At 45.2% G+C, this 10001-nt stretch overlaps 2 protein-coding genes across 3 annotated transcripts in view; both read left to right on the top strand.

The window, feature by feature from the left end:
- Nucleotides 1-1381, top strand: part of cxcr3.2 (chemokine (C-X-C motif) receptor 3, tandem duplicate 2) — a gene marked incomplete at both ends in the record, with an annotated part of 1808 nt that extends 427 nt beyond the window's left edge. The window contains 2 exons of the mRNA XM_080858146.1: nt 1-452; nt 818-1381. The exon at nt 1-452 is cut by the window's left edge and continues 70 nt beyond it. Coding sequence (XP_080714272.1) covers nt 1-452; nt 818-1381 — 1016 coding nt within the window. The remainder of the gene's footprint in view (nt 453-817) is intronic.
- A 4978-nt stretch (nt 1382-6359) lies between these two features.
- On the top strand, nt 6360-9431 carry LOC308380964 (C-X-C chemokine receptor type 3-like; the record flags this gene model as incomplete). 2 transcript variants are annotated; one of them, XM_080858444.1, is made up of 3 exons in its annotated part: nt 6360-6802; nt 7555-7889; nt 8084-9431. In XM_080858444.1, 2 exons carry the CDS (start codon nt 7563-7565, stop codon nt 8807-8809), a joined length of 1053 nt encoding a protein of 350 aa, XP_080714570.1. In that variant the 3' UTR covers nt 8810-9431. The 2 variants fall into 2 exon arrangements, with proteins under 2 accessions (XP_080714570.1, XP_080714569.1); XM_080858443.1 differs by lacking the exon at nt 6360-6802 and having other exon boundaries at nt 7539-7889.
- Nucleotides 9432-10001: the final 570 nt, after the last annotated feature.

Raw genomic sequence — 10001 nt, 5'->3', positions numbered from 1 at the left:
AGGCCTGGCAGTTCATCCGCAGCTTTGCGCCCGTGGCTTACAGCGTGGTGTTCGTGCTGGCGCTGGTGGGCAACATCCTGGTGCTGTGTGTGTTGCGGCGCTACCGGCAGGCCCAGTGCGGGCCCTGCTCCTACTCGCTGACCGACACCTTCCTCCTCCACCTGGCCATCTCCGACCTGCTGCTCGCCTTCTCGCTCCCCTTCTTCGCCGTGCAGTCGGCCGACAAGTGGGTGTTCGGCACGGCCGCCTGCAAGCTGGTGGGCGCCATGTTCTCGCTTAACATCTACTGCGGCGTCCTCTTCCTGGCCTGCATCAGCTTCGACCGCTACCTGGCCATCGTGCACGCGGTGAGCACCGGCTGGAGACGCCACAGCTGCCACGCCCAGCTGGCCTGCGCCGTCATCTGGACGACCTGCCTCGGCCTGGCCGCCATCGACGTGCAGTACCGCCAGGTTCAGTTCAGTTCAGTTTATTCGTTGAAGAGGGACAGTGTACATTAATAAACATTAAAATGTAAATGTACCCAATTGTAGCCAAAAGGCTAGTTTCCAGAGTGTTAATGGCTAAACAACTTTAAATAGGCATTAACATGTATATCAAACATAACAGAGTGATAGTGGCTAAACAACTTTTAAAAGGCATTAACATATATATCAAACATAACATTGACAAAATAAAATAAAATAAAATAAAATAAAATAAAATAAAATAAAATAAAATAAAATAAAATAAAATAAAATAAAATAAAATAAAATAAAATCCCAATATATAAGTTCTACTGACCCACTAATGCTCACATTTTTGGCTATTTTTATAGGTGCGCGAGGTGAACGGTGTGGAGGTGTGCATGATGCAGTTCCCGCAGGAGTCCTCCAAGCAGCTCATGGTGGGGCTCCAGCTGTTGAACCTACTGCTGGCGTTCGCGCTGCCCCTGCTGGTCATGCTCTACTGCTACATGCGCATCTTCCGCGCCCTGTGCCACACCACGCCACGCCGGCAGAAGCGCAAGTCCCTGCGGCTCATCATCTCGCTGGTGGTGGTCTTCGTCGTCTCCTGGGCGCCCTTCAACTGCTTCCGACTGGTGGACAGCCTGGCGGTGCTGGAGCTCTTCGAGAAGGACTGCCAGATGGGGCGCGTGCTCGACATTGGCACGGTGGTGGCGGAGAGCATGGGGCTGGCGCACTGCGCCCTCAACCCGCTGCTCTACGGCTTTGTGGGCGTGAAGTTCCGCCGCGAGCTGGGCCAGATGTGCAAGGTGGCACTGGGGCCCAGAGGATGCCAGGAGCTGGGGAGCTGGTGGCAGGGGTCGAGGCGCCGCACCGCTGGGTCCTTCAGCTCGGTCGAGAGCGAGAACACGTCCCGCTTCTCCATCATGGTGTGACCTTTCACCTCCGAGAGATCAAAGACGAGAAGTGAGAACGGAGAGAACGGAGGATGAGAAAAGAAAAAGAGAAATAAAGGGTTGGAGGGTTGAGAGAAGTGAGACAGAGAATGACATGTTCTGTGTGCGATTTCACAACTAGATATGAGGGCTAAAACTTGTTTGTTGTAAATTAATGAGGAAGGAACATTCTGTACATAATGTCTAACATGGTTGAGGGAACACTGCCAATTGCAACTTCCAGCTAAAAAAAATGTATTGACATGAATCTCCACATTTTGAGATTTCTTTCTGCTTCCACAGTCTGCCTTTTTGCATTGCAGTAAGAAGAAAACAAGACATGAAAACCCTTGTCACATTTGAGACTATTTTATCATCAGTCATGGTGGCTTTCCACAACTGCAAGACTTTTGTCACACATTGTCTCCAAAGTTGCTTTTGGTCAGATAGTGTTCCCATGAAGTCACACGAGTCTTATTGGTGGTTACTTAAACGTCGCTGGCGAGGTAGCAGCATAATACTTCCTTAACAGCATAACACCTCTGCCGCAGGAAACTGGAGAGTTCACATACACGCTGCCATCATAACCACAGAGGCTTTGACCTTATCAAACACATCTGAAGTTAGCAATGAGTGTTGGTTGAGCAGATTAGCTGAGAGAGATAGCGGCTATCACACAAGTGTTGTCTGTCCATTCCCGCTCTACAGCAGTATTATAGCAGTCTCAAATCTCTTACTGGAGGGCACTCTCTTACTTACTTACACTCTCCTCAAATTTACATTCCTCATTAAATATCCCCTAGACACATCTGAAGTTAGCAATGAGTGTTGGGTGAGCAGATTAGCTGAGAGAGATAGCGGCTATTACACATTATAAAACAATTGGGTTCTATCGCGTAATTTAGCTGTTTCTGATTGGACGAGAGACGTTCCATGCTACAGATTAGCTGAGAGAGATAGCGGCTATCACACAGTGTTGTCTGTCCATTCCCGCTCTACAGCAGTATTACAGCAGACTCAAATCTCTTACTGCTCTTACAATCCTCATTAAATATCCCCTAGACCACATGTGTCAAACTCAAGGCCCGAGGGCCTGATCAGGCCCGACAAGCCATTTAATCTGGCCCACCAGCTCCTCAGAATGTTGCAAAAAGTTCCATTGATTTGAATGAGCAACGGTGAAATGTTATTTGGCTTGCCTAATTTCCCCTCAGGATTAATGAAGTATCCATCTATTTCCTATCTATTTTGAGTTGCACAATGCACTGTCCCCGCGTTGGTAGCAAACGTCAATTTAGGGAGTGCTTGCCCCACTCTCCGGCCCTCGACTTAGACCCATTTTTTTTTTTTCGGCCCTCTGTGTATTTGAGTTTGACACCCCTGCCCTAGACGCAGCCGAAGTTCTATAACTCAAGCACAATATTCAACATCCAGAAGAGCATTAGGTAAACTTCCATGGTCCTGTTAGAAGACCCCCTTCCTGTACATAGACCCTTTGTTAAGAATGTGAATTGTCTTATTTTTAAATACACTCCGTGTCTGTGTCTTAACACACATTGCTCTGCACCTAGCGTTTGAACCTAGAATGGGAAACACAGTGTAGGGCAAGTGATACATTTCACCTCAATTCCTCAAAGCAGTTTCATGTATGTAATTTGCGTTTTTCTTTACATTAAATGGTTTTTTTTTTCCTTTAGATTCATGTTTCTTGTCACTGTTTTTGTTATTGTTCCTCTTCCCCCTTGGAGTAGTTTAGCTGTGTTGATGATTCTACTATTGCACAAACACACACATTATTATTAGTGTATACTATTCCTGTTAGGGGTTTCACAGTAAAAATGTTTTCCACCGAGGTCAAAGAAAAGGTGTTAGAAAAAGACGATAGGACTACCTGACCACATCCCTACAGTCTATTTCAGTTTACTGGGGTGCATAGCCGGTCGTTAAGGAAGGGCAATTGAGGGCAGGGGCTTCATTACAGACAAATATACTATCTGCTTGTATTATCTCAACTTAAGTTTCAAAGACAGGACAAATCCTCTCTTCCTCTTACAGAAGCAGTCCTTAAGCTCATGACTCAGACCTCCTTTCTTATCTTAAGATATTCTCAATATAACTGATTTTTCCATCGCCAGTCTTGTCATGCCTGTATCTTTGATCAGAATTTCGGCCTACAGGTATGCTATCTAGAACCTCTTACATAAGGTTACAGCTGGTTGACTGTTCCAGACTGATCCAGGTAAGAGGAATGTTGATGTCCCTGTGTGGCATGGCTCTGATGCCCGGGGGAAGGTAGCGGTGGTTAGCCCAGGTTATCATTATGCGGCTGGAAGTTGACACACTTACATTAAACGCCAGTCAACACTTTCTCCTGCAGGCCTGCAGCAACATGTCAGCGATACAATAGAAATACACTGGCCTAAACAAGCAGCAGCAGGAGAGGCATCTGGGTCAAATAACTGACTCTTCCCTTGTGCCTTCAACTTAAACAATGCAGAGATACCCTACAAGATTCAAGTCATACAAAATCTGAAAGGACCCTTACATGATATTGCACCCATCAGATTCAATATTTTGTATTATAATGTGTATCTGTTTGCGTTCACCTTGTATATACAGTACATTATGCTGTGAACCTGGTGACTGATTGTGTTTTAGATCTGTTGTATTGCCAGTAACATAAATAAATAAAGTCAGCAGCAAGAAAGTTTTTTTCTTCTTTGAGTACCACACTCCTCTCCACCCCTCCCTCTCCACCCCTCCCTCTCCACCCCTCTCTCCCTCTCCACCCCTCCCTCTCTCTCCCTCTCCACCCCACCCTCTCTCTCCCTCTCCACCCCTCCCTCTCTCTCTCTCCACCCCTTCCTCTCTCTCCCTCTCCACACCTCCCTCTCTCTCCCTCTCCACCCCTCTCCCTCTCTCCCTCTCTCTCTTTCTCTCCCTCTCTCTCTCTCTCTGGAGTTAATATAATCTCATAATGTAATTATTCTGGATGGCTTTGTTGAATGATAAACGGTGAAATCATCTTTACCACAGTAAAATCAATATCTTGCTGCAGGAGCTTGTTATCATTCATCAAAGTATAACATCAATGCATGCATAGTGAAACAATGAGATCACACACTGAAGGTCTGCTATCGTAGTGTTCCCTAGTTCCGCCCCGCAGTTAAAAAAGTTACAAACGGTTGTGAACATTTATAGATCAAAAAAATCTTTAATCAATCAACCTTTCATATTTCAGTAGTGGTGGGTGTCTAGATAACGACTGGTGTCTTGTTTGGATTTCAACTGAAAAGTGTTTTCCGATACATTTATTGGCTAAATAACCTTTCGACCTAGGCTTACAGGCTGTAGCGTTGTCTGTACGCATGGGTACCACTCTAGGGTTCCTTGTGTTGCCTTGGACAATGTTGTACACGTTGTAGTCCATTCTTTTTCTACTTGAGCATATTGGAAGCAACATCTTTATTTTTACGGGACAAGACAACATTAAAAACTACAAACTTCCAGTCGACTTCCACACTCTATTGCAAGAACTGAAATTGAATGTGGAAGTATATTAATTCAGTTTCAATTGACACATAATTTAGCCAATAGTGTGGTGACAAAATTGCAAATTGTAAAAAGTGGTGGGGGCATGTCCTCAGCATAACCATCGCCTTGGGAACCATGGGAAAGTGCTCATTGGACAACCTTTGTGAAGTTTTCACGAGGGGTGCTCACAAGAGTGTTTCAAGGGGTGTTCATGAGAGGTGATTCAAGGGGTGTTTCGAGGGGTGTTCATAAGGGGTGTTTCATGGGGTGTTCATGATGGGTGTTTCAAAGGGGTGTTTTGAGAGGGGTTCACGTGGGGTGTTTCGAGGAGTGTTCAATCATTGTTATATTCATTGCTATTTCCCCGTGTTCCTAGCGTTCTTGCTCCATGCTTATTGTGCTACAGACCTCTGCCTGTTTTACGGATTACCCTTTTGCTTCTCCCCTCTTGGATTGTTTGCTTGTATATTTGACTACCGTTTGCTTGTATATTTGACTACCGTACCGCTCGTCAGTAAAGGTTTATGCTTTCTCTTCACTCCTGAGTCCGAGTCGTGCGTTTGAGTTCAGCACATCAGCACTGCTACGTTTCACAGCTTCTGTGGGAGAAATGTATTCCATCTGGCGTGTACTTTAGGCATTGCAACTTTGCAGACCGTTGATACGCAATATAACACACTAAAGTGATTGGGGAAAACCGGAAATAATCAAACACATCTGAATAAATAAAATAATCGGATTTTCAATTGATTACGTTTTTGTGACCAAATGAATACACTACCAAAAAAACATGCTACTGTAAGAATATTACACAGATGCAAATCGTGAGGGCCAAACATTTACAATTATATTCCTCGTTTCCATACACAGCAGGCGGTGTTTTCCTTTTGCACACACTCACTTTGACATGTATAAGAAAACAAATTATGCTGTGGCTTTTCACATTTGACTGTGTAATGTGATTTCAGGTTTATATTTGTACCCATTAAACGAGATTAGCAGGACCAGGGGCCAACATAGAGGATTTAAACAATTACAATTATTATCAAATATGAATAATTATGTTGTAACTACCAAATAGAAAACATAAACAAAACAAATGGTAAAGTTTCGTTGCAATCTGGTACATCTTTGGTCAAACGTATCGAGGTAGGGGCTTGATTAATCAAAACATGGACAAAGGAGGTTGCTTAGTAGTTTACAAAAAAAGACTGATTTAATCAAGTATGTGTCGGGTCAAATAAGTGAGTTGAAAGGCACGGCGCGCTTGGTAAATTCAACCACTGAAATGGCTCAGTAATAAGCTACATCTAATTGTGCGTTGCCAAGATGGTTGCGATGTACTGCATAGCCGACAGATAGCGCTACCGCAAAGCAAATACGAATCAAGCAACTTGTTTTGGCAGTGATACCATCAGTGTATAGTAAACAAAGACGCGCCAGAACACACTGGTCTCAATGTTGACGCTAGTAGGCCTATTTATTTTCTTTAGTGGGACTTTTTCTCGTAGCCTATGTTGAGTAGAAAATGCGATTCACTTGCCAAATGTGTATAGAATATTGACAAGACCATGTTGGGTGTCATCGCAGAAGACAAACAGGCAATGGACTTAAAAAGGAAAGAGATAGACGGAGAAAGAGCAATCGAGCTAGAGTGAGTGAGACCGATCGCCAGCTGCTGGTTGAGGTTTGGCAAGGCTCCACATATGGTACAGACTATACATCGTAACCGCCTCGAAAGAATCACTGCGTGTATGCCTTGCTCTAGTCAGCCTTTGTGTGCTGCAGCCAAACTTGTGGATAGTTGATTTTTTTTTGTACACCCCCTGACCTGCTTAACTATTGACCTACCAAGAAGAGCGGGTACTTTTGGTCTCTGACTCTCTGGTGAGTAGCCCTTTGCATAACCTACTGCCCGCAGTTCTTAAAATGTAAAGTTATCTGCAGAAAACCCGGTCGAACTGCTAGACCTATTAGACTTTGGCTATTTCTGAAGACGATTTGTCATCTCTTTGTCTTTTTGTTGTCACGAATCTTTACGGTGGTTACGTTCGTTACTTTATCAGGTAGCCTGCAACATTGTGTCTTTAGAGTTAGAAGTCAGACGGAATCCGTGGTATACCCTATTTAAGTTGTGGTGGCAAAGGGGGCAAATAAGTGCAAATCACTTTGCTGTTTTAGCCTAATCCTTATTATTTCGAGAGAAATATACACTATCCAGAAACGAAACTTACATTGCGTCACTTATGGTTGAACATCGAAAGGGTAGCCTGGGTATGGTACAATGTAGCCTGTCGGGATTCAAGATCAAATGTGTTTAGCCTACATGTGGGGATTCCCCATATGAAAGGGTGCCCCCAGTTTACATGCAAAATCATGTGCATGGTCAGCGGCATGTGGCTGGTCTGGTGTGTCATCGTTACAACAGTAGAAGGGGTGGGACGGCGTGTGCCTCTTCAGAAAGGAAACCACTTTCGACATGACAATTGCTTCACTTGTTGTCATGAGACTACTTAATGGGTGCAAACTTGTCCATAAGGCCTTGGTTAACACTGCTACTTTCATTAAGCGTTCAAACGACGAGCTGTCCAGTCTGCAGCATTATTCAACAGAGTGACACGCTATGACTTATCTTTCAGAGTCAGGAATGGACATGGACGTGGTCTTCGAGTTGAACTCAACAGACGAAAGCTACTCGGACTACAAAACCGTGATTTGTGTGCCGGCGCACGAAGCAGTTTTCCTCCCGGTTCTGTTCTCCGTGGCTTTGGTGCTGGGGTTGCTTGGAAACGGCTTGGTTTTGGCGGTCCTGTGGCAGAAGAGACGCAGCTGGAGTGTGACGGACACCTTCGTGCTCAATCTAGCTGGGGCTGACATTCTGCTGCTGCTCGCGCTGCCGTTTTGGGCCGTGGATGCAACTAAAGCATGGACGCTATGTACCAACGCCTGTAAGGCAGTTGCTGTCTTCTTTAAGGTGAGTGAAATATGTTTAAAGTAGAATATTTGGGCTACATAGAAGGTGTTAAGTTTTTCATGTCAACTCAGTTTCAAGGTACTCATTTGCAATTCATCTTTAAGACTAATTATTTAATAGTAATTTATAAATTTGGGTAGAATGAGCTTTCGCAAACTTTTTATCATAACACGTCCTGTTGTGTTATTTCTCAGGTAAACATCTATTTGGGAATGTTTCTGCTAGCCTGCCTCGGTGCTCATCACCTACTGCGTGTGACGAAGAACTATCAGATGTACTCTCGTCAGAGGCTCTGGCTGCCGCACGCTACCTGTCTGCTGGCATGGGGGGCGTCCTTTCTGCTCTCCATCGGAGACTGGATACATCTCACCTCCTCTGAGGACCCCGCGTATCTGGGCATGTCCTGGTGTCCCGTGGCCGTATCCCGGAGTCGCACGGGTGGCGCTGTCTTCCTGGTGGTGGCCGCCATAATGGTCCTTGGCTACTCAGTGTTGCTGGTCCGACTGCCGAAGCTCCAAGGAGGGACGGATTCCAAGAGGCGAAGGGCTGTCTGGTTTATCCTGGCCCTGACGGTAGCCTTCTTCCTCATGTGGTTGCCCTATAACATCGCCCTGGTGGTGGACCCTGTAGGGGCTGGCGCCGATGACTGCCAGGACGCTCATCGGACGGCCACGGAGATGACCCTGATCGCCACTGCGGCTATCGGCTGCCTGCAGTGCTTCGTCAAACCCTGCCTCTACTTCGGCCTGGCCAGTGTGTTCCGTGCACGCACGCTGGCGTTGGTGAGGCGCCATATCAGCAAGCAGAGCAATTATAAGATTTCAATGTGGGACTCAGGAGGCGAGGAAGATGAAGATGAAAATGACGCTCCCGAAAAGACCTCATTGTCCCAGGGACAATGTCAGATCCAAGACCCTTAGACTTAACAAAGGGGCACTGGGTGTATTATTTGAAATGGACTTCAGCGCAGCTTTCTATATAAACATAAAGTATCGACGTATACCCAGGTATATTATACAGGTGTATTACTTGCAAGGGATTGTGGGATCACTTGGGATTTGATAGAGGGTGCTTTATCAGCCGTTGAATGTCAATCTAGGCAGAGTTTTTGAAGGTGAAATATCCTGCCTCCTAAGTTCCTTATCGCTCTTTTGCAATCAGCCCTGTCGCTCGCTGTGTATGCGCTGTCGTGTAAACAAACATACCACTACCCGTGAGTATGAGGAAGCATAACGACCACGGTCTTCTGGGCTTCCTGGCACTCTGTTACTGCTTGCAACGCACCCCCATAGGACAGTGGCCTTTCACACCGGATGCACATGATCAAGCTGTCATATATCAGTTATTGTTACAGTTAATGTTAATGGTCAATGGATGCTTTTTAAGTTAATGATGCGGTTAATGTTACTGCACAGTCACAGTGTTTCTTTTTGGGCTGTTCCAAATTGCAGCTGGTATATGGAGTTGACCTTTGTTCCACACAGAGTCTTTTTTGGCATTTTGAGTGTCATACAGTATCTAGTCTCTGTATCTATACGCATGTTATTCACCAATGAAGGTGATCTCTACACCTTTCTCAAACGAAGTGTTTTGGTTGTGTTCATTCTGTCATAACCAGTTAAGAGTGTTCGATGAGAAAGTAACCAAAGTTCTTGTCATATATTACGTTCTTATTATCATCTCTGCCTAACACTGTATGCTTTTATGGACGTTTTAAATCTTTAATTTGAACTCAGTGCCTTGTGTAGTTAGATTCAGCGAATCAGGTACATTTGTATGTTTATAGTTTCTTAGCAGGTGGACCAGCATATAAGGTTAGATGTGTTTCACTTTCACCCTGAGAAGACTTGAGTTTGCTCTGATGATCCCATCACATGCTGCTGACTTGCAGTTTATAAGCTGACGGAAACTCCCAGTCAATCATGTTCTGCCCCATATGGACACAATCACAGCTGGAATTTCCTCCCGCTTAGGAGCTGACAACGTATCGAAAATACCCAGCTGGACTTTTTAAACTGAAGACACTTCAGTCACGTCACTTCAGAGTAGTGGATCAGTTGACCCCCCCCCTCGGGCTCCCCCAGCTCTGTTCTTTGTTCTTGCAATGTCATT

This window comes from Sprattus sprattus (genome assembly GCF_963457725.1).
Source record: "Sprattus sprattus genome assembly, chromosome: 19".
Lineage (NCBI taxonomy): Eukaryota > Metazoa > Chordata > Actinopteri > Clupeiformes > Clupeidae > Sprattus > Sprattus sprattus.
This window is presented reverse-complemented; position numbering and strand designations above follow the sequence as displayed.